Source organism: Pomacea canaliculata, linkage group LG10, assembly GCF_003073045.1.
Source record: "Pomacea canaliculata isolate SZHN2017 linkage group LG10, ASM307304v1, whole genome shotgun sequence".
NCBI lineage: Eukaryota > Metazoa > Mollusca > Gastropoda > Architaenioglossa > Ampullariidae > Pomacea > Pomacea canaliculata.
The window spans coordinates 20,392,325-20,417,031 of record NC_037599.1 but is presented as its reverse complement, the minus strand read 5'-3'; the positions used below and the strand labels follow the sequence as shown (position 1 = coordinate 20,417,031).

Genomic DNA, 24,707 nt, shown 5'->3' with positions numbered 1-24,707 from the left:
TGTTCTGTTTGAGCTTTTAATGCCGTTGTTATGGACACGGGTTGCTACAGGATGGAGACGGGAGAGAACAGTTGCGGCGCTTTAAAATAAAAAAAAAAAAGAAAAGAAAAAATGAACAAAACAACAGAACTTGTAAGTCGTTTTGATGCTAGTGAGCATGTGAGCGAGGGCACGCGTCTGCGTGTTATTGTGCAGGTGTGCGTGCGTGTGTTTTCCCAAGTAAAGGGTGTCTGGGTACATATGGATTGATATGATACTTAGGTAGGAATTAATGCATGTGTTTCTCTTTATTCGGTTTATCGTTCGTTCGTTCTTTCGTTGGGGAATATCTTTATTTTAGCAGGAATGTCTTGGCAGTCCCTGTATACTTTTTTTTTCTGTGTCCATGCAAGCGTCTGGTGGTGTTCTATACTAAGTAATCTCTCTTGAAAAAACACAACACAGCTGAATGCAAATACAAATTTATATAAAAGCATATTATGCCCATTTTATATTAAGAATCGTGATTCTTTACACATCAAATCCAGATCGCACCTATAAATACAATGTTATTAATGAAAATGTTTAAATTCATAATGTTATTGATAATATTTACCTCAGTATAATTTTCACTCTTCAAGTTTCAATACAGATCAAAACAAATAGAAAAATCCACAAACCACCGATTTTTTTTTTTTTAAGATCATGTACATTCTTGCAGTCTTTCCCACAAAGTTTTCTTTAATACAGAATAGCTGTAGTCACCAAAAAGAAACAATATTAATAAGTAGTAGACACCCTTAAATTCTAAGAAAAGGTAGAGCAATATATCAGGAATTTATAACTTTTCAGATATTACAAAACAGTCTTTTGGTTTTTTTGCAATTTTAGTTCCTTCTTCTTGGTTACAGAAGCTGGAGAAGTTTGGAAAGGTGTCAACCGAGTGGTTAGAGCGCTGACGTCCGAACCGAGAGGCGCGATGGTTCGATACCCGAGTAGCGCAGCAAGCTTCCCTTAATCGCCCCAGCTGGCAGTGTTGGGTACCTGACTCCATAGAAGGTTGGGGAAGGTAAGGCAGTGAGAGAGGAGATGGTACCATCATCACATAAAGCTGGCCCCAGGACGTAATCTCTCACACTCCACTCCCCGACCTTAAATAGGTTAAGAGGCGAATTTTAATTCCCCCTCCCCAAACCCCCACTTTAAGAAGCCTATAGAAAAGATTCTTCAGTCTAAAGACTACTCAAAAGATAAAGACCTAAACGTATGATCAAAATGGCTGCCGATCAGTCCGCATTCGTGCACGCATATTGCATGCGCGCAAACTCGCTCACTTTAGCGCTATGAGTTACAGCGTCTAAAATGCTAACAGGAATGAAAACAATGACTTTAGATACAACACATAAACTTTAGACTATTTACAGATTGAGATTCATCTCCAACGACATCGATACAATTCCTTGTGAGGAGAACTATGATACCAAAAAAAGACTTGAAGAAATCGACGATGACGATATGGTGATGATTATAATTATGATGATGATTACTGAATTTTATACAATCGTAAATATTAATATCTTCTGTACAATATTGCACTGTTCCGGCCAAGGTAGGGTAGTTGCTACACGGGTTGTGAGCCAAGGGACTGCACCTGTCTCCGTGAGTTAGTTCCCCTGCAAGAAACGTTCTGTAAACATAGTCCTCCAACGCGCTCACATCCAGGACAAGTCAAATTGCACACGCACAAACGCACGCACTCACACACAGGAAAATGCACAAACACATTAACTCGTATATCCACACAGAAATAAAATGTGCAGTTATAGTAAATATCATACAATTGACTAGTAGACCTCATCCACAAATGAATATTGAATAATCTAAGAACAGACAAGTACATACAGGCAACTGTCATAGTCTCTTTCTAAATCTATCTCGCGGACTCACTCTATATATTATAGGAAAAGGAAATAATAATAACTTATAAAATTTCTATATATATACATAATAAATCATTTATAGGGACTAATTCATGTTGAATACACAAAAATGATTCACGAATGGATGATAAATCATTTTTGGGGATACATAATACACAAATGATTAGTCATTATCGACTAAACAATTGCTACTAGATATATGGTAAAGCCGCATTTTGAACTGGCTGTTTTTATTCCTCCACCGGGAACCTTAAAATGGCCAAGTCATTAAACATACGTCAGATATTGATCCCTAATGCATTTTCTTTCTCAATCTTCCCCATAAAAATCCAATGCTATGAAAACAATCATGAACAACATGAGTTTTGTACAGATGTTATACACACAAACCAATTTAACATTGTAAGTGCGTCTTTATAACATGATGTCATGGAAATCTCTCTGATACTTCCATCATTCTTTCAAATTTGTTTTCATCAAAAAGATATACATTATTGGCAATAAAATATGTACAGTATTTTATGGTGATAAAAATTGACAGTACTTTGTGGTGATAAAAATTCACAGTATACTATAGGAGGGATGTTGATTTCTTCAGAAATATTCATATATATGTTGATGATAGCAGTTTCATTAAAAGTTTAAAATGTGCTAAGTGGTCACAAAATATTGTACGCCGAGAGTCTAACCACACTAACCAACAAATGTGTGTGGTTGTGATTTTTTTTTCCTGTTGGACAGTGTGTGATGTTCTGCAGAAAAGACATACAAGTTTTCTTTCAATACACTTTTATCCATAACAAATTGATCTGTGTATTACATATTTTAGCTCAGGGCTCTGAAGAATATCATTAAAAAATATGTACTTAAAGCAACCTAGAAACAATAGTACATTTGACATGAAAGCACCAGATTCTCACCATGATGACGCACCGATATTTCACTTAGATATGTAATAAACAATACCGGTTTCAAAAACCGTGCAAATTGTACTTGCACCGTACAAAGGTGACAGAATATAGTTACAAAAAATTATAGTAGCTATGTGACCACAGTCGAGCCTAATGGACTGCTCCTGTCAAGAGTTTCTTGAAAAATAAAAAAGCTCCCGGTTTCTTCTTTGGGGTGGCGGCTAATTAACTATTTAGAGAAAGTTACTGACGTCGTTAAATGGACTCAATCTAAAATAGCACGGGTTATTTTCAGTCTTGCTTTCTTTAACGCACTATTTTGAGAAATGCTGAAGCCCCTCTCCCTGCCTTTTTAAAATAAAGACTTTAGATGTTTGTTCAACTCCCTATCAGCTGGAGCAAACTTGAAACATTCAATGTCGGCTGCATTTAATCCGTTCTTTGTTCTTACATTCGAAACTGCGTGCATGAAAGCAGACGACACGAAGCTCGCAGCTGCCGAAAACCGAGACTTAACGGTACGACGACAAGGCCGGGCGTGATCAATATTTCACGACAACGAAGGTCACACTCAGGTCATTAATGCAAAGCACTCCATTCTTTTCACAGTTGCATCGCGCCTTTCACCGATCGCCACCCGTCGGCTATAACGACAGTCGTAAACTGTAACCGGGGTACAGCCGGCGACTGCAGTGTAAGTGAAGCTCTGGATGGTCGCTAATGCTTTTTTTTCTTCCTTGGAACCGTTCGGTAAAATTTCAAAAAGGAATTGCAAACAAGAAAGAAAGGAAGAGGACTAAAGAAATTAAAAAGGAAGTATAAATTAAAGAACGTGGAGGACTGACGCATTAGCGAGTCTCCTTTCCGAGTTCCCTCCCCCCGCAACCCTTTTTTTAGATGGCAACTAAAAGTTCAGAGCGTTGTACCAGGGCTGTGTAGGACCCGTTGTCTGCCACCATCGTCTGTCTGTGCATGCACGTGCACGAACTCCCGCGACGGGTGTGCAGGCGTATTGATCGGCTTGACGCACGTGTCCCACAACGCACGCATTGTCAGTACATGAGCCTAATGGCTTGAGGAGAATAGCTGCTGAAAACAGAACTAAGGCTTGGCTAGACTCGCGTCGTAAGTCAGGTTGCTATGCACATCACCTTTCCGATATGTACTGTCGCAGTTGCTCGAACATTATTCATTAATTAACTAACAATCATTTACAATTACATACTCTGAATGTATGAAAAAAGATTAGTTATTAGCTTTCTTGTTAAAAACCGCTGTCTCTTCGTACTTCGACTGTTTGTTGTCGTGCCTTTAATCACAACCGCCATTTTAGCTATCGACCTGTGTGAAAAAATCGACCCTGAATGACAATGACGTTTTTCAACATTGCTTATTGTAAATGTTATGATTCCACGTCTTTCTTAAATAAAAAAAGAAATAAGGAAAACAACATGAAACTGTCTTCACTCCTACAATGCCTTTATCGAGATGCGAATAACTGAAATTTCAACAACAGAAGTGAGATGCTGGGGGCTCAGACTCGGTTCTGTGATAAAAGGCGGCCATTTTGTGACGTCGCTCTCCACTTCGTAGAACAAGGCTCTCAACCTTATCTAGGAACGTGCAGGGGATCGATACCGGGCGGGGTGCTAACCCACTTTTCCCTCCCCTCCTCTCCCCTCCCATCCCTGTCTGGTTTGGCACAGAGTGGCTGGCCACAAAGAGGGCAGGAGAGAGAGAAGGGGTGGTAGAAAAAAGGGTCACCATCGATGGCAGCGCTCAGAGAGGCAACGGGATCGCGGTTAGGAGGTGACAGGGAAGGATGTGGATTCGTTTCCACAGTTTGAAGCTAGCAAGAAATTAATCTCCTACTTTGTTATATCTGTTGCCAACGATAATAATGATAAAAAGTTAACGTAGCAACAGATTTTCTCAACGAACGCTCCAGGTAGCGGAATGGGGATTAGCAACTAAGACGAAACAGCAAACCTTGTAAACAGATGTAACACGCAGAGAAAAAATAGCGTGTCCGAAACGAGATTTGAACCCAAGAGCAGTGCAATGGGCGGGAACAGCTGGTGTTAACAAGTCAGTGCAAAATAAAAGAATTAAACTACTGATGCTAGTTATAAATTAATTGTATCTGTACTAGTCCAAACCTCCCTGTGTTGTCCTCGCTGTACACAGAGGTAGCACGCGTGTTCTCGCTGCTTTTGAGGTCTTGCAGCTTACTGATGTACATGGGCCTGTTACTGTCCCCCTCAGGATTTAGCATGTTACCGACTCCAACGCTTAATCTATACTATTTTATCTAATAATCTATTCTCTATAGCCTAGCGAGTTTGCAGAACTATATTTAAGGTATATTATCTGTAATTTAGCCATGCGAGTTGCGGTACTGATATCCATAGTTGGCTCTGAGCTCATAAAGGAGTTGATCAGATGCTACGTAAATTCAGAACGTTACTAACTCGATAAATGTCATTCTCTGTGTAAGCGCTATTTGCCTACAATAACTGCATGGAAGCTGTAGGGAACTCGGCAACCTCCCAAAAGGTCAATGCTAAAAGGTCAGCTCGCAAATCTACTGCCGTTCACCAACCATCACTCGTGCTTACGAGGATTTGAAATGTACAGGAACATAATGTACTCAAAGAACAAGAACTTTGTACATACAGGCCCTGGACACATTAGACAAGTAACTGCGATAAAATAAAAACATGATAAAATTCTACTACATAGTGATTTCATGATAAAAGCATCAAATTTTCAAAGATGTTCCTGTTGTAGATGTTATGACTTTGATGCTGAATATTTTTGTTTTCTAGTTCAGATCCAAATAAAATATGAGAAAATTCAAAATGATGGAAACATTTTTCACTATTACACCGAAGTATTATAATAGAAAACTAACAAGAGCCAAATATTGCAATAAAATCTCCAGAGAGAGTTGAATTACATTGCAATTACATTGTTTCTCTTTTTTAAAGTCAATTGCATTTGATGATCCAGTTCTGTTACAATAGCGGGGACCTTATGACTGAGACTCTAGCACAGTTTTCTTGATATGTACATTGCTCTATCTTTGCGACTGTAGGTTGTATAATTGAGTATGCCGACATGAGAAGTTCTTTGTGTCGGAAGGACGTCGCCATAGAAACCGATGGGAAAGAGTAATTTGGTAATTGGTTACTACCTACCGTTGTATTGTATAGCAGTGTTCAGGTGTTGCCACGACTGGGGGATGTCAGTCTCAACAACTTTCGTTGTCCTTCCGATTAAGGTGATAACACAGCAGCGATAATGATGACGACGGTGCAGATGATGTTTCGTAGGATCTGACGTGCTGTCCTCTTTCTTGACGTCCTGTCATTGCCACGACGTCAACCACGTGATACGCTGAAGGAGAAGAAGTCAACAAAGATGATATGTTGACCTTACTGGTACCATGTTCATTTCTGAAAAATTTCGATGAAGTGAGGACTGGGGACAAAACTGATGGCGATTGAGCGAAGAAAGATGATCCCTTGACGAAAGGTAGACGACGAAAAGGACAAAGATGATGACCAAGATAATGATGAAATGAAGGATTCGATGCACGCTCTAGAGAAGGGGACTTGGGATGTAACGCTGAGCCGTAAGACATAAAGTGTCCTGGAGGTTGTGTTGTCCCCACATGGCATCATTGCTTCACAAGAGACATCCCCTGTACCTCGTGCCGTTGTTGAAGTCAATTAATATCTTCGCTCGTTGCAGCAGCGGGAGACGGCATTGTAGCAACAGGAAAAAAACGTACCTTGTTCCACGGTCATCTTGCGGGTCGAAATTATAAGCAGCGTTCGAAAAATGATGATTGACTTTTGTTTTTAGTTTCATTGATCATTACATAAAACAAGTCTGGTTTCAAACAACTGTGGCAGGTCCGACCTTGACAGGAAGAAAACAGCGAACATACGGCGTGTCAATAACCTGCGACTGGTGGCATATGTTCCAGGGCATGTAGGTAACATATTTCATCTGCATCATCGACATTTTTTCCTCTGTCCTTGACGACGTAAGGTTTCATTGCTGATTTTGTCGACCATGAACAAAGCGATGGTGTGGTCATGATTTGCGAGCGGCCGACTGATGGTGAGACACGAAGAGAAGAAAAAACCCAGGGATCGACGAATTAAAGATGGCTGATGACGGCGGTGACGCGGCCAATTACGGCGGAGGGATACACGACGTGCGACAGCTCACAGCGCACTCGCTGCTGCTTCTTCTCGGATATACTGTCGCATGGGGTTTGGCAGCGGCAGTTTGCTGATGGCAGACACCTTTTTCTGGCCGCACAGCGATCCGACGACAACTGCCCGACAACGGTCCTGCAGTGACAGGAAAGCCCGACGCCTCACGCCTAACGTCATTTCCGTTTTGGCGGCGGTAGAGCAGACGACAGGAAAGATGTCGTCTTGCACACTGTCCAGCCCGGAGAAGGCCAGTCCCAGACATTCGCCGTCCTTGTAAAAGGTTAGAGTACCCTGCAGGCCGTCGAAAAAGACTCCGATGGTCGTGGCCTCGTTTTCACGGAAGGGTGCGGTGTATACCCGGCTACGACCGCCGTGCCACAGGAGACCCTTGTGGGACATCCCCCATGATTCGCGATCCTCCCCTACCAAGTTGACGAACGCGTCGACATGCAAGCGTGCACGGGCTGTAGCCACCCCGAACATCATGCTGGTGCCGAACACCCGGCTGGACACCCGCACCTCCCAGTAGTGCACCCCACCATTGAGAGGACGAGTGCCGCGGACACCTGCCGTACCGTTGCTCCAGTTCGGGTGGAAGAGCGCCGTGCTGTGACGCCGGCCACACAGCCTGACCTCGTGCGATTTGTCCGCCGTGTTCCATGTCCACCCGACTTTGCACCCGTTTTGGAACGCTGGCGGCAGCGGGTACTGCTTGGTGGCGGCGCTGTTGTCGGGGTTGTTGTCGTGGTATAGCTCCTGTTGGTGCAGCTGGTCGCGGAGCGGTGATCCGGCCATGATGTGTTCATCACTGTCGTTCTCGCTCAGCGAAGCCTCTTCTTGCAGTCGCTGGAGGTCGTGGTGGTGCTGGTCCCGACGATGATGATCGTGGTAGCTGTACCGCTGGTGGTGAGAGTAGAGCAGGGCGGGGTGACTGGATTGAGCCACCGCGTCCGCTCTCAGCCTTTCCGTTCCGTACCGAACCTTACCATGGGACCGCGCATAAGGCCTATCTCCATTCATGCCATACTTGTGAGTGAGGAGGAGATGGTACAGAAACACGTCTGCTCGAACCAGGATCTCATCTTGCTGCCGCCTGCGTGGTTGTTGATGTTGCTGCTGCGGTAAGTCATGGTACACACGGCGGGACTGGCCAGGTAGTGCTACAGACTGTGGCGTCTGGCCGGCCAGCACAGAGCCTGCGATGGCGGCAACCGACGCACAGCGAGGCTGCAGCACGCAGCACTCTTCTGCCGGCCTGCCGGCTGCTTCTGCGACCACGGCGTGTACGTCTGCTGCTGCTGCTGCAGCAACTGCTGTTGTTATTGCTGGGCAACCACCACCACCACCACCGCCGCCGCTGCCTTCTCCACCGTTACTACTGCAACTGCTGACGTGCGGCGTGCATGAAAACCAGGGCCCTGCACCCGGCATTACCCCGGGCCAGGGTTGTAGGGAGGGGGATGAGCTCGTCAGTCCGATGCCCTTTTCTGCCCACAGACCATTTTATAGAGCTCGGCTCAACAAAGGAGGCAACGGGAAATCTAATCAACAGCCTGCCCGGCCCTCCATCCATTCCCACCTCACTCCATCCCTCATCCCCCCCACACTTGCCGTCTAGTCCCTCCCTCCACTCACATTCTCCCCGTCCTCCATTCACTACAGAGCACGTGCTTCATGCCAGGCATGCCAGGCCCGTACGGCAGCCACCTCCCCCAACCCTCCCGGCGCGTGTCGGCAGAAGTGTTGTGGACGGGGCGTGGCCTAGTGGCACGCGCCTGGCCACGTGCCCGCTGTAGCTCAAGGTTTTAGCCAATGGGAACACGAGACGTCCGGTGCTGCAGAGTGGAACTTGAAGCTGGCTGAGAATTATTGATTTTCTCTCTCCGCTCGTCTGCTTCTTCTTTTACAGGAAAGTGCTTTTAGAACGATTTAATGAAGCCTCCATACTTAAAAAAAAAAACAACTAAAATGCTAGAACCACGTTCTTTATGTTCTCGAGCATTTGACGTCAGGGGCTGCTCACTCTCATTTTATTTATATTTAATTTTTGGTAAAAGACAGTTTATTGAACATGGCGGCAGAGAATATAAGTATAACCGATGTACGCGGTAGGACTTAATGATTGAGCTGCTCACACACACATACACACCTGTCTAGCCTGTCGTGACGCTGCGTGATTACCTGCAGCAAATCGCTGGTGCGTGTCCCCCTCAGGCAGCTAGTCACGTGGCCCGCAGCGCGGTCCCCGGTCCAGACGGCACGTGGCAGACACGTGCCGCTAATTGGGGGGAAAGGGGGCTGGGAGTGGCGTTGACCTGCTCGCACCTACAGGTAAAGGTGAGCGTATCTACAGCAGGCGGACACAGCAGCAGGGACAATAACGTAAAAATGTATAACTTTGTTTAAAAGTTCCCACTCACAGGCACACACACAAACACTTACTATGCACGCGCATATACACTAGTTGTTTACAGTGATCGAATGAACAAAAGAACAAACAAATGGACGACAAAAAGTTATTTCGCAAGACCAAACGGAAACAATAGAGGATTAGGAAGTATATACCGAGATCGAGAGAGAGCGCGCGACCCCTTTGTGATAATTGTTCTGTCAGTTTTCTGAAACAATATCTGTGGGCGATTGTGAGTGGGGCTGACTGTGGGCTGTGACTGTGTTTTCCCCTCCATTTTTCCATTCTTCCCCACTTTCCCAAACTTCTCACCTGGGATTTTTCTCTCCTCCCTCCCAACATGTCACCGTATCTTATGGAGCTGTCGTTTGTTGCCTAGCCACGCCCATAAAGACAAGCTCCACTCAGTGAGTGTGAGAAGAGGATGGAGGGAGTGGGGAGGCCATTATATCAGGCAGCGGAACACCTGGTCTGTTAGCTCTGAACATGCTCCAGATAGCGCACGGAGATCAAAGGAAATATGTAAATCTGGGGGGTGGGGTCTCTGAGTGAATAAAAGGGCGAATGTATAGGTCATTGATCTAGGAACCATTATATATGCTAATGTACTTATTATTTTCACATTGCAGCGGGCGGCTTCATTTTTCTGCGTTAGTATGTTTTGTTGAACCAGATTCTGACCAGAATCCAGCTGAGCAACACGTAATACTGAACATTAGTGCAATACAGATTATTATTGTCTAGACTGAAATAAACACAAATTTCTCATATTATTTCACATTTTTAAGCAATACAAATTATTATGCATATTTCTACAAAAAAATAAGGCTTAGGTTATTTCACATCGGTGTGCATCTGGTGCTGTACGTGTCTGCGAATCCAGTGTGAGTTTCATAATAAGAAATCGAAGACGGGGGGGGGGGGGGGGGGGGGGAGGGGAGAGGGGGAATAAAAAAAATGTCAAGAATAATATTAAAATCAAAATTTAAAAAAAGAACAATAATAACCGTGGCGACTCATAATGAGGTCGGGTTCAAGTGACACGCGGTCTGCTGTACCCTGCGGCGAAGAGTGACAACTGTAGCGTGACTGTCGTTTACAAGTTTACATTTGAAACCTTTACAGTTCTGAGCAGTTTTACCATTACATTAAAGTTTGCTAAAATAACAAAAATTTTACATCTCTCTGTAACCAAGTGAGCAACTCAAATCCTTCTCACATCTGTGATTTTGCTCACATTGTTCTGTTTCTGTTTGACAGATTGCTTGGAAAAAAAAAAAAAATAAAAAATTCTACGCCTCAAGGGTGACTGCTCCAGGATGCCGTCGTTGATAGGTAATAACTACTCTTGGTCAACAGCCTGGATAAAGATAAATGTCAGAAAAATATTTCTTAGCATTCTAGACACGTCATATGGCCGTGTTATCGACTCCAACATAAACAACTTTCCATTTTCCTGGGCTCGGTGCAGACAGTTCCTATTGGAGATTGTTATGTTGGACACCAAGAAAAAAATCTTGTTTTCTTAACGGAAACACACAGATTAAATAAAAATAAATAAAACTCCACAAAACGGACATAAATGAGTACATCGAACAGAGTTGCCAGCGTCTCTAACGCATATCCCATAGTAAAAAAACAACAAACCAACCAAAAAACAAAAACGATTGCTAAATTCATAATAAAGTCATTCATTGATTTACAAAGCTGCTGGCCGCCCTTAATCGGACAATGGTAAGCAGTCTTTGACGTGTAAGCTGCTTGCGAGTGATGTAAGCCTACAAATCTGTCCGTGCAGCAAAAGGTGGCAGACACGCGCATGTTGCAGCGTTCGTTAGTCTGATTGTACATGCTATGACATCGCGTGGTTACCTTTACATTTGTTATGATTGAGCTTGATGGTTGATGCAGACTACGCGATATCAAAATATTTGACAGAACGAACTATGACAACAGGGATGCAGGAAGTGCGACAGATGTAACGACAGACGATTTGAAGACCACAGCTCACTGACTCCATCGTGAGAACGTCCATGTCCTCGTGTTTATGTGCGTGTGGTTGACATAAAGAAAATTGATTGCTTACTCTCTCCATAAGCCAATGCCCTACAGAGAAAGTACGGACAAAAATGAATAAATAAATAAAAGCAGTTATGAGACAGAGAAAGAAGAGTAAGGGAGGGTGAAGCTTAGCATATCTATGGAGGCAAGAGAGATCAATGCTTGCGCAATAAAGTTGAATTAATAGCTGATTTATAATAATCGCAGCAGATAGAGTGTAGACGACCTCGTGACCTCTTGAAGATCTTGAGCTAATAGTTCATCCTACAATCCTCAAATGTTGCACAGAAAAGCTCTTGCAAATAAGCCTCACAAATAATACAGCTTTTACGAATGATGTGAGAGCACTGTAAGTTAATTATTATAGAGATATTACAAACAACAAACGTCACTGGTAACACCGTGATTACAAAGGATGTAGGATGATTGTGCAAAATATAAACATATTGATAGAAATTTGTTGGTAATATGACTCTTTATCTACCACCCCTTCACAAAAGACTATTTTCAACTTTTAAAATTTTGCGAATTAAAATTTATTTTCAGGTAAAAAGTCCCAGAGACAATAGGGTCAGTGATCGGCATTCACCGTACCCAGTACACAGCACAAGTAAGTATCGAACCGGCAATCCTTTAATCCACACGAGTGTAGACGCTATACTTTGTTTACCTTTGTAGACACAGGGACATCAGATTTTATTTGCAGAGACGTACAAGGGTAAATTTTATTTTTGCCTTTTAATGTAAGACGAGAAATGATTTCAAGTCGGATTTCGATATTCCATGCTCTGAAGAATAAAAGGCATTATAATTATGTTTGTTTGCTTGTTTGCATATTGCAGATGAAATGAAACCTGAAACGAAAGTTTCAAGTTTGATCGATGAATGGAAAAAAACCCAACAACAATAACAACAACAAACAACAAAAAAAAAAAAAAAAAAAAAAACAACACCAAAAACTAACAAAGCTACACAGTTTCAAAATGTGTTCTTTTGTGATATTTGAAACGGTACAAAGGTAGATAGTTTTCTCAAATAAAGTCATCTTAGCGGCGTCTGCTTTGTAAGGCAGAAGTTTGCACGTGATACCTGCTTTGTTTACGCTGACTTGAACACACCTGTGCCGGAACAACATCCTTTGTTATGAGGGTGCAGCTTGCTGCTTACTCAGCTGTGAAAGATCGATGTTCCCTCTCTACATATATCGATATTCTCATGGTTTTCCTGTGGTGAAGTGTCAGTCATTTGTTGCATTTTTTCTGCCACCGATTTTTTGTTTACATCTTCACTCACCCGGAGGGCTGTTGCAACTGTGATTTCTTTTCTTTGATTCTAATCTATAGCGTTGAATGTTTCACTGGTAATCCACTGGCCAGACGTACCCAGCGGTACCCACGTTCCCCCGCCATTGTCTTCCAGGTCTCTGTGACAGTCCTTATGGGCAGGGTTATAGGGTTATTATTCTCCCCCCTCCCCACGACTCTTGTTCCCGGGGACTTTCCGCCTGATTACTCCCACGCCGCCATGGCACCAGCCTTGCGATCTCACGGTACCCTGGCAAATGGCCGTGTGAAGTGGACTTGAACTTTGTTCAGCTACATTTTACTGCTGGAAACCAGGAAGGCGTGCTCGGTGCCGTTCTCATTGTCTCTTTCACCCAGCTCATTGAGCCACCCGAACATCAAAGAGTAGCCTCCACTCAAATGACGCTTTTCGCGGCAGCTGGTGTTTTTCGGGGTGGCAGCGGGACGGGTGTGTGTGTGTGGGGTGGGGTTGGGGTAGAGAGTAAGAATGGGTGGTGGAAAATGGGTGTCAGCCACGTGTCGCTGTGTGACGTACTAGCCGGGGGACGTAACAGGACGTTTTCAGCCTCCGAGGCCAGCGGGCTGGTTTTTTTTTTTTTTATTATTATTCGTTCAGATGTTCAGCCTTCGTCCCTCCTGCCATACTATAGCCTAAATCACAACCAGACAATGTAAAGGGCTTGCAGCCCCAGTCCGTCAATAGATGATTAAGCTGGACAGGAAGCCTCTGTATGTAATCAAAGAGTTTGTAGGAGTCCCCCTTTGAACTTGTACAGACTGAATTCCGTTCTTTGGAGATCAGAGGGAACACTGCCAGAATATTTCAGGCTCGTCTTGAATATGTCAGTTCTCGCTAAGGCATCATTTAGTAGTCATGGTGACAATACCAACTCCGAAAGTCAATCAAGGATTTGTAGAAACTAATAGGGAAAATTTCCCAGGTGTCTCTGGTTCTGTTGTTAGCATCTTTTTCTTTCTTTCTTTTTTTTTTTTTTTTAAAAAGATTTCACTGTTCACTATGCTTGTGTTATTCGAATGTTTATTTATACTTTACCATGCTGATACAACGCAAATATTTATTTGACCTCCGCAATTATGATATTTAGTAAATATCTTGCAAGTGCCATTCTCCCTTTAACAAACTCGTGTGTTTATTGCAGGTGGAGGGGCGGGCAGCGATAGGGAGTGTAATTATACGAATAGAAAACAACAAAAAAGCTATACATATATTTACCTCATGTTGTATATTTGTAAAATCTGTGTAACATTAGATGAGCGCACGAGTTCAAGCGGTCATAGGGCTACCGCTCCGCCCTTCCCCTCTCACCCTCCTGTGGTTGTCGTCGCGTTGTCACGTGACGTGAACGAGCTTCACACCGCGACAGATGGCACGATCATTACGTGCACGCAAGATAACGGGCCGAGGTGGCAGCTGTTTGTCTGCCAAGAAAGCCTTCGACAGCAGGCGAAGAAGTGCCCAACCTGTCGCCAGGTAAAATCAACACCCTTTCCATCCACAGCCGCACTTATGTTATAACCGCTCAGTTATCGCAACCATGGCTACGAGAAAGGCCTCGGCTTTTGGCAAGGTGTACGAAGCTACCTTATCAACTTTGCACACGTTATCCCGAATCACAATTCTCCAGGTTTTGTTTGACCAGATTCATTGTTGTTAGTGCCATCTTATGCTTTGTTGGAAGGAGAAACAGCTTTCCTGAGTGATTGTTCAAGATACGTTCTTTTTAAACGAAGATTTTCCTAACTAGGAAGAACAAAACATATCTGGATATCAGTCAGCAAAGCTACTCATACTTTATTAAACATTTTGCATCCAGTTAGAGTGACTGTGCACAGGTTCTGTCTATTGCTTTTGTCAGCTAACAATTTACATCAGGAGAGAGGAGAGAGTGGTAATGGTATCTAGGTGTCAAGTCACCTGTTGTGACTGCATCCTGCAAAGATTTTCACAGGGGCTAAGGCTCTTGTCACTATGACACTGAAAATGCATCTGTATGTAAAAGTGATTTGTACCTAGATCTACAGTATTGGTAAAACATAAGAATTTTTTGTGAAATTGTGCATGTGAAAAAATGCACATATCTTCAGCAAAATTAAATGACAACCACCCTATTTACTTACATTTTAATAGGTGTTCTCTTTACCAAAGAACAAAATTCATCCACACAAAAATATAATTGCAGATTTGGAATGTTTTTAATCATGATTTTGCCATTTATGTCAGAAAAGACACCACAATGAAAATAATTCCTTGAATGGGTGATGCCCTTTCCATCTTGAGATGACAAGACAATCATTATGAAGTCAACATCAAAATGTGTCACAGCTGATAGTGTGCTTGCATATAAGCATAAGCATCAATAAATATTTGCACTTGAATGTTACAGGTCATAGTTATAAACACTTATTTTTAAAAAATAATAATTTTAATATCTGCCTCAATTACACTGCCAAAAATTACAAAATAAGAAAACAAATCAGCTCAAAAAAAAACCAATAGCAAAAACAGCAAACAGTTTTGATTTTTTTTCTTCTTAACCTACACATCAGGGCTTGGGAACAATGTAGGGATCACTCAGACAGTATTCATACAGCAAGTGACTATGTAGTCATAGTACATCAGTTCATGGCAGTAGTTGACCAAATGAGAGCCATACAAAACTATCACAGGCAGCAAAGTATAAGCCAATGCTCACGTAATCTTAAAAAAAAATCCAGCACAGAAAAATGTTTCTAATAACAGCATTTTGAATCGTCTTGAAAAATGAAAGACATACTTCCTCAAAGTTAATGCATGTGCAATATTTTTTCAGCATGCAGATATGTTTAAAAATACTTGTATAAATAAATATTATCAAACCTACACATGATCAGTACAGTTTAAGTATAAATACTATAATCTTATCTCATGCATATGGAATGTCACAGACATAACAACAGCAAATCGACTGAGGAATTGCTCACCACCTTAAAAGCTGCAGCACAGAATAACACACTCTGGTAACACCAACTCCAACTTTGAGTATTTAAGACCAGTTTCACTGTAGTTCAAGGGAGATGATGCTGTGAATGATTGTCTCATTTTATACTTACTCCCCCTGACACTTTGTCACAACAGCATGAGTTAAAATGTTGGGATGACTAGCAATCAGAATGGGCAGCTGTCCCCTGGCATCTGTACAGAGCAGTGGACGTCCGCTGTGTTGTCAGATGAAGAGTTGCCATTTGCTGTATATGTTGCCTGGTGTTTTCTCACGAGGCTTGTGTAGATAGGTCGCTTGTAGAAAAAGGGGTGGTGGTAATCCTTCAAAGATGTAACCTTTTGAAAAGTAAGTTAAAAATGGAATTAAAGCAGTTGGTTCAGTGAAAATGGGTGAATGTTTCTTTTAAACAGTTATACAAAAGTTACCGTTGTAGAACAGTATATCTCTTACTCCCCAAACACCTCCACCAAAAAACCCCCATACATTCTATACAACAAAAAAACATTGCTGATAAATTGGCGGCAGACTTACAAGAAGATAGCACACAATAAGCCCTAGCAAACTGCCCCCAAGAACATCACTCCAGTGGTGCTTGAAGTCAGAAATGCGTGACAGACAGGTGAGGAGTGCAAGGCAGAATACTGCGACTTGCATCACAGTCTTCAGCAACTTGACATAGCTGCACACCAACCGCGCTTGCAGATACATCTGTTTGACAAAAGCAATTGTTCTCTTCTTGAACTGTCTGCTACAGTCAGAGCAAAATAATTATGAAATGTGGATTTACACTAGTTACAGGCTTGCATTTTTTCAATCTTGCCACTGAAGAAAGAAAATGTGAAGCCTATGTTAATATAAACAAAATGAAATAGCAATTTGATTTAAAAATGACTTTCTTTTATCTTAAATATGACTTAACGACCTCCAGACTATTTGACTCTTATCAGCCCAGCTGTGCTAAAATAAAGTATAACATCTACAGAAAGGGATAACAGCTGAAAAGAAACACACCTTCAAAAATTGCAAAAAATAAGGAAAAACAAAACTTGATCTATGAATCAAACGTAAAAAGATTAAAAATAAATCTCACCATCAGGAAGGCTGCTGCAAACATCGCCATAGAAGCATGACCTGATGGGAAAGACAACCTGCACACATCAATAAGGGGAAATATTAAATAAAAACACATTTTTTTTTAGTTTTCCTGTGCTGGTGACTAATGATGATTTCCCATTCTATCCCTTCCTCCCTAAAAAATAAATCTGAAAATATTTAGTAAACACTACTATGCAAAGACTGACTCATTTTCAGCTGCACGTTTGTTCTCGTTATTAGAAAACAGGTCAAAAAAGGAACTGCATATAATCTAAACAGAAGTAAAAGGCAAACCTGGCCTCCTTGATTTTGTCTGGTGAATCACCTGTACACACATCTTGCACAATAAAGATATTAGAGCAGTTGAGTGGCAGATTCTGTGGACTACAGACTGATAGGAAATGAGGTCGCAGTCGGCCTACGCTATATTTGCCTATTTCTGTAAGCAGCTGAGTGATCGCCAGGCCGAAGAAAAAGACGGCAAGGATGCGATAACAGGCTTCTTTGTTGCTGTTATTTGTCGGGGTGGCATCAAAAGGCACCACAACACACCAACTTCTCTTCCTACGTGGGAGGAATTCCACCAGCAGAATCTGCAATCACAAGTTAGCTCTGTAGGTTTGTAGGTGGTACTCAAAAATTTGTTAAGATATCATTATACAGTGGACTCTGCATGCAACTATTATCTTTACGTGGCCTTTGGTCATGACATGTCAATGTTGTAGCAGTCAGTTATGTTAGAGTTATGCCGTAAGTTGCTAGGATCCAGGGAGTTAATCCTCTCATTACTATGGATTGATTCCTACCCTCCCAGATTTCAGCATATGTGCAACTTTGCCGCAGAATAAGGTAGTAAATATTTTTTTATACACAATGCATGAAAAGAATTTTACTTACAAATAAAATAGTAAAAGATTTATTGTTGTAAACTGTCTTGAAGATATATAAAGGGATTGAAAACAATCTTTCCCTCCACCCTCTAAAAAGCAGAAAGTTTTGAATTGTCGCTCATATACAATAGCTATTCTCTTAGAAAAACATGTCCAGAACAGAATTCTGTAATATAAACTAGTGTAGTAAAACATTTTAATTAAAATCCCTGATATTTGATGATCAAAGAATTGCTCCTTTTCCTCAAGTAATTAAAAAAACTCATAATTAACCATTCTAAACATATATTAACAGATCCAATAACATATCAGGTTAGTGAACTATCACATCAAAAATACTTGTGTTGTCAAACAGCAACTATCCTATCATCTTTCACCATATTTTAGAATCAACTCACAAAAACCACTGCAGTTTATATGTACAACTTTCTTACTGTGATCAATGGCAGTCCAATTGCTACTATGATGAGAAGCCAGAGAGGCACTGTGTCTGCTTTATAAGGGTGCATAAGACTTTGATCGTCGCAGAAGAAGCCACGATGGAATGGGACTGCCAACCGGTCTATCAGCAAGACTGGTATTGCAACTTCAAAACAAAAATAATTTTCAAAAATTGAGGTGCTATATTTAGCCAAACAAATTTTCAATTTTAAACACAAAGCAGTCAATCATATTATTTCCATGAACGAAGTATATGAAACATCACGGATTATTCAGATTATCAGTAGCATTCAACAAACTTTTTGAACATAGCTACACATGCAGTTTCTCCTATAGCTACACATGCAGTTTCTCCTGTACTGCCACTAGTGGGACATGGGCTCTCATCAGTAATTGGTAGCGATAATTTACTTGAGAAATACCGCAGAAAACTATGCATTTTAAAGAACCAGGAAGTACCTGAATAAAGGAAGGTAATATGTAGTAAGAGCACAAACTTGTATACAATTTTGTGGTAAGAGTGAAGTCATTTTCGCCACATTTTTACACTCTCAACGGAATACAACATGACGAAGCAAATCTGACTAAAGCTAGCATCAATCACTATGGCTAGTCTTGGCAACAAATACAATTAAGAGCTGACAATATCCAACAAATAGCACCAAAGTTACTGTGCCACAGCCAGTCTGCTCAAACTATACACTGCTGCATTGTTTACATAATAAATTGCACAAAAGCATGTTTCAATGCTCCATTTTCATTTCTTCAAACCATGATTTATTAATAGCATAATATTTGTAGTTATTTTAAGCAAGGCTTACTCATCACAATGCAGGTTAAATCCAAGCCAACTCGGATCATCCATCGTGTCCTCAGGCTGGTGTCTTCAGCGTCAGTCGCCATCTTGGATTACTACCGGGAGAAAGTGCGGCCTGAAGTCGGTCGAGTCTAAAGGTAATCTTCGCTTGAATGCTTCCTGCTAACGTCAGCGGATGAGTTCTGTTGGCGTATCCTCGAGGTGCAGCTATATCACGGCCAGTAGATTCAATGCACTGTATTGGGCGCTGTACGTGGAATTCGAGTATGCGAAGCCGCTCGTTACTCACGGCAGCTGGTCACTTCGACCCAAACCCACATCGACACAGTCCTATCAACGTCGCCCCAGATCGAGTCAGATCACGGGTATGTTCGAGATAAGATTAATCCCCGACAAAAACCTAATCGACCTTTGTAAAACCAAATCATCCCAATGCCAAATATGGAATATAACTATCAGTAACATCCCCCTACCCCTCCAGTCCTATCACGTAAGTTTTATTGTTTTCATTTTAATGTAATTGGAGAGATATAGATACTTGTTGAAACAGGTGTCTTCTCTGTTCTCTCAGATCATACAATTGTACCTTCGGGATCTACAGTGGTAAATAGTCGTATAATCTGATGTTTAGATACATCCGTACTATTGCTTTATTTAGCAGAAGTGCAGGCACTCCTGAGTATAATCAGATTGCGACATGTCGAGTACAATGAATGACTGCCAGGTGAGACCAGCGCATGACGTCGATTCATTGCTTAAAAATTTGTCCTTTGCTAAACTCTTACACCTTTTTACACCTGCATGTTAGCCGTGGTCGTGACTGCCTATCCCAGTATTACATGTTAGTCACAAGTGCTCAGAATAGGATTTAATTAAATTTACATAAAAGACAATTATTTACTTACATTGTATGTTACACTGCGAGCTGTTAAACATACTCCCCCATCCATTCACGATCCCCCTTTTTATGCCGAGTCCAAAGACCCAGACACATGTTCTGAGAAGATGAGTCAATCATTCGTCTCTTGACAAATATTAATTGGTCGTTGGGGGAGCAGACCAATGGACGCGGCAACTGACGAAGCCTGTGCCATTGGGAGATAACTAGCACAGTCCACTCCTCCACGTCTCTAACGAGTTCTCTCTCACGAGTTCCTTCTCTGACTGCAGCGGCGTCGACCTCCCGCTGAAGCACCTTTAAAGGCTTACCCGAGGTCAACTTTTTTTTTCTTGATGCTACGAGTCAGATGAACTAACATCGCGCAGGTTGTCGTGTTGTTAAGGAAGCGATTTATATTTTTTTATTTTTATTTTTTTGCCCAGAAAAATGAAACGGCTGATTTTGGAATAAAGCCTCACATAGTTGAACTTATAAGCTTCGACTGAAGTTTAAAAAATAAACCATTTCATAATATAGCATTATTTTTTTCAGTGTTTCTAAGAGTGCCCTTCAAACATTTTAAGATTATATATACAGTATTAAAAATCCAGAGATCTAAGAAAAATAATATTTTACCCTTTTCACTATATTTTAAATAAAAGTATTTTTTTTAAAACTTTTTTTACTTACCTTATTTTAAACTCGTCTTTTGGAATTTTATTATCGATTTTTTTTCGTTTTACTTAATTGTTGTTTTATTGCCTTCTTACAGGCCGAACTAGGGGAGATAACTATAGCTTACTAGTCTTAGAGCAGCAGTTACCTATTTCCCCTGATTCGGCCTAACAGGTCTCGGGCACAAAAAAAAAAAAAAATTTATTAAAAAAATATTTTACTATTGTGGACTGGTGGAAATGATTTACTATTGCTTTGTTAACAAAGATGAGTAACTAGTGAAAATTTCATACTTCTTGGACGAGTTAAAGGAAAGTGTGTAATAAAATAAAAACAGCAACAACAAAAACAACACGCACGACTTGTGTCAAGCAGAGCGAACACGGAAACAACTTTCACGCAATTCATTTGTATTTTTATTTACTTTTTAATCGCATATTTGGCCAGAACTATTGCCTGACGCTTGGAAACACAAGCTAGTGTATGATTCTGAAAAAAGCAAAATAATATTAAAAGATCTATTCGCTGCAACACAACCAGAAGAATATAAAATATTTATTACTTGCATTGTAGATATACAAGAGGAATAGCTATACAAGAGACTATTTGTCTGATCTGGTCACATGTTTAAACAAAAGACTTCGGCAAGACCTGACACTCATTGCTATCCAGCGCAATGATCTGGCCAAGACTAATCAGCAACATTTGCAGCAACACTGGCCCAAACCTAATAAATCAGGCTTCGCGAGAGCTTTCTTGACATCATCAGTCTTGTGGATAGATGTGTTTGTGTGTTTGGCAGAGTCCTCTGATCGATATGGGTGAGACAGGATACAAGGGACAAGCAGGCAACTAAGTACACCCTCCCCATCCCTCCTTTCTGCTTATTTTTCTTTCCCTCGCTCTCTTCAGGCCCCCCCCCCCACCCAGCCCTCCCCACTTACACTTTCTCCCCGCTGTCCACGATTAACTGCTTTTCTCTTACCTTTCTCGTGCGCATTTGTACATAGCCACACAAACTCTATTGGGACCGCAGTTAAGTCGAGGGTAAGTCGCTTGCCCAGGGCAAAATGGGGAACTCAATGACAAGCGTCTTCAATAGTTTCAATGCTATGCCCACATCTAGCAAATATTACTTTGTTTCTTTACTTCAGAACATCTTTCTACCGCTTTAGAACTGCGGCTCCAGGAGTAAAACATCTGTGGGGTCTGGCCACCTCTTTATAACTTCGGAAACAGAACTCTTGTCCTGTCATTCCCCATGTTGCCCTAGGGCAATGCCTTATCCTCACTTTACCACTACCGCATCTGGTGTGTGTACATCTTTACTTTCAAAATTTCATTCATCTTGCTTTTCACACACACATTTCCTCGAGTAAAAAGCGAGTCTCATCAACATTCAAAACAATCAGTAAAATAAACGTTCAAGTGAGTTCGTTCTAATGGATTGTTTTCACGTCACTGTAGAAGTAACCAGTCAGATACAGGGTTTAGAAAGTATTGTAGACACCTAACACATATAACATCACACAAATTACAGGTAACAGCACCCGTGTGGCAGCTTCGGCGTAGTGCTGTTTTATAGTGTGGACACTAATCTATAATACCTGTAGTACTGAACAGACACAATGATTACAAAACCAATCGTTGAACAGACACAACAGAACTATCGGGATCACAAAAGTCAGTGAATGGAAAACAAACACCGGTAACTTTCTGACAATGATTCTGAGGCTTGTGTGTATGTCTCATAATTTTTCATATCCCCGAAATACAATACACAAGTATGCGTAGACTGTGACTTCAGTCCTAAATTTGCCTTACACGTGTGTCTTTGTCACATATTGTGTCCATGACAACAAATCACCAGAACTTTGCTCTCGACTCGGCGACCGACTGGCTGTATTCATATGTAAATCTGGCAAATGTAGACGTTCATACTGTTTTATTAAATAATTTATTTTCTGTTTTGTTTGTTGCTGTTTTCCCATTAAGTCTTCATGATCTTTGGGAAAGCAAGAATGGATGCCGCTACACTGCGGTGTGTGTAGTAGCGGCGCAGCGGATCAGATTTTATTTAATTAGGAAGTGTTAAAAATACTATGGACAAGAGGACTATAAACAAAAGAATGCAAATAAACGCTGGGTGAGCACAACGCTAGCAAACTAAAACAAGCCACTGCAGCCTTTGGCTCAAAAGTAGTCCAAGAATGTAAATATCTTTGCACATGGTTACCATGACAACAGAAAGCCTTGTGGCGAACCAACCAAGACACACGACTAGCAGTGACACAGTGATGACTGAACCCAACAAATGAGAGCAGCGGGTACTGGCAGGCCTTAATCACTTCCCTAGCAATAGGTCATACAGCTGAAAAAAGATGACGAAAGGTCGAGGAAACCATTGTAAATCATACCATGGTGTCAGTGCGTCTTTCATTCCTGACTTTCTTTAGCGTCCACCTAGGTTTTTCTCTGCTGAAAAACTCAGCGTGTAATTGCCTGTAATAGCTCGCAAATGTCTTATTTGTCGAGGAAATAAAGGTTATCTCCTGACGTATTTACACAAGGAAGAGGATCTTCAAGCTATTGTTTATCCTGCTTTTTCTTTCGGTTTCATGTTAACCGGCATTGCGCCCACTCTAAAATGTCTAAGAAAGAAGTACACTTCTCTCAGATAGAAATGCACACGTTTCTAAAGCAGACATGCACACTTGTCTATCAAAGTTGCTGACTACACTGTGACAGAATTGCTCACTTCTCCAGAGTTGGCGGTATCCTCAAAGATGCTTTACATTAAAGCTTCCTTTGTGTAAAAGTTGCACTTTGATAAACTGCTAATTCTCTCTCCTATTAGCTATATATGTGCACCCTAAAGCTCTCGTTAAATGGCGCGTTTCTACACTTTCAACGCTTTGACAGAGTGCAAAGGTTCCATTTTTTCTGAATTTTGTTACCGTCTTAAGAGGAGACAAATCCCTTCTATTGACACACCCTGTACACGCTCCAGTCACTTCAAAACGATCAGAAGTGTAGAAAGCCTAGTTTGTAATTTGAAACAATTCCTCAGTTCTTCTTGATTTCAGGCTTTTTGTTTATTCCAGGGTTAGTTTGTGTGACAATTTCGTGACGGACACTGCAAACGGATGTGCAGGATGAGTACACGTCACTACCACAGCGAAATAAATGAAAGCCGAGGTCTCGCCATAACAGCTTCCATAGAAAAGCATCGCGTGGTACAAGCGTGACGTTACAGCGGTCCAGGCACCACCTAAAGTTCATTTAGTTCATCACGTATCGAACTTTATCACGGAAGGACACGTGACACACGTGACACAAAACGTAATAACTTCTCAGGATTGTCCCGTAGGACTCACTTTACCCTCTGTCGCAAATGTCGAATCTTGTTCATCCGTGTGCCCCGTGACATTGAGTTTGTTGTCTATATCATCCACGTTTTTACTGTCGTCACTGTCGTGCTCCATGGGCTTCACCTTGGCGGGGTAGCTTTCGCCCAGGTCTTTTCCCATTTTGAGACCGTTTTTCTGAGAAGAAACAGTGTCCAGCAAATCTTCCGGGTGCTTTTGTTGTTTGGCAAGCTCCTCCCAGTGGCTTAGGTTTTCTCTGTTGTGGACGAGAACAAAAAATGTGTGTACAAGAATCTGGTATCACCGTATTCTCCACCCCTCATTATATTCCCTCCTTATTCGCCATACCATTATTCGGTATATCCCCTCATCATTTTATATTACTCTTCATATTTCCCCACCTTGGTACTACTGATCACTCGGTATTCCCAGCCCTAGATCATTAAAAACAAAGAGTGCTTCAGTCGTCAACTGATTCGACATTTATCTTGTCTGGGCCTGATGATCAGCCCGCCTAGCAGTCGGACACAAATAGAAGTGATGAGGACCGTGGAAGGTGGTGTCTGCGAATACGAGAAAAATGAGACAGTTTGTGCGAGTGAAGCACATGTTCACCTGTCTGGTCTGGTGTATGTATGCCGGCACGTGGGTCTTTGTAGATATGCGATCAAACGCGCGCTCTTGTGTGTGTGTGTGTGTGCG

At 41.7% G+C, this 24,707-nt stretch overlaps 3 protein-coding genes and 1 long non-coding RNA gene across 13 annotated transcripts in view; 1 reads left to right on the top strand and 3 right to left on the bottom strand.

Annotated features, from left to right (window-relative positions):
• Positions 1-449: 449 nt before the first annotated feature.
• On the bottom strand, positions 450-8,781 carry LOC112573575. Its single transcript, XM_025254063.1, has one exon. It carries the CDS (start codon positions 8,491-8,493, stop codon positions 7,069-7,071), a length of 1,425 nt encoding a protein of 474 aa, XP_025109848.1. The 5' UTR covers positions 8,494-8,781; the 3' UTR covers positions 450-7,068.
• Positions 8,782-10,439: 1,658 nt separating this feature from the next.
• LOC112574068 lies at positions 10,440-15,332 on the top strand. The gene is made up of 2 exons (XR_003101340.1): positions 10,440-10,807; positions 12,080-15,332. It is a non-coding gene; the product is annotated as an uncharacterized LOC112574068 (long non-coding RNA).
• LOC112574067 (phospholipid phosphatase 1-like) lies at positions 15,033-20,162 on the bottom strand. Its single transcript, XM_025254896.1, has 6 exons — positions 19,087-20,162; positions 18,259-18,410; positions 17,229-17,527; positions 16,930-16,987; positions 16,371-16,547; positions 15,033-16,174 (listed from the first exon to the last, which is right to left on the bottom strand). The coding sequence occupies exons 1-6, from the start codon at positions 19,166-19,168 to the stop codon at positions 16,004-16,006; spliced, it is 939 nt and encodes a 312-aa protein (XP_025110681.1). The 5' UTR covers positions 19,169-20,162; the 3' UTR covers positions 15,033-16,003.
• Positions 20,163-21,035: 873 nt separating this feature from the next.
• LOC112573579 (probable 3',5'-cyclic phosphodiesterase pde-5) overlaps positions 21,036-24,707 on the bottom strand; it is a 55,688-nt gene continuing 52,016 nt past the window's right edge. For all 10 annotated transcript variants that reach the window (XM_025254074.1, XM_025254073.1, XM_025254071.1 and 7 more), the window contains one exon: positions 21,036-24,261. In XM_025254074.1, the coding sequence (XP_025109859.1) occupies positions 23,991-24,261 (271 nt within the window). In that variant the 3' untranslated portion in view covers positions 21,036-23,990. The remainder of the gene's footprint in view (positions 24,262-24,707) is intronic.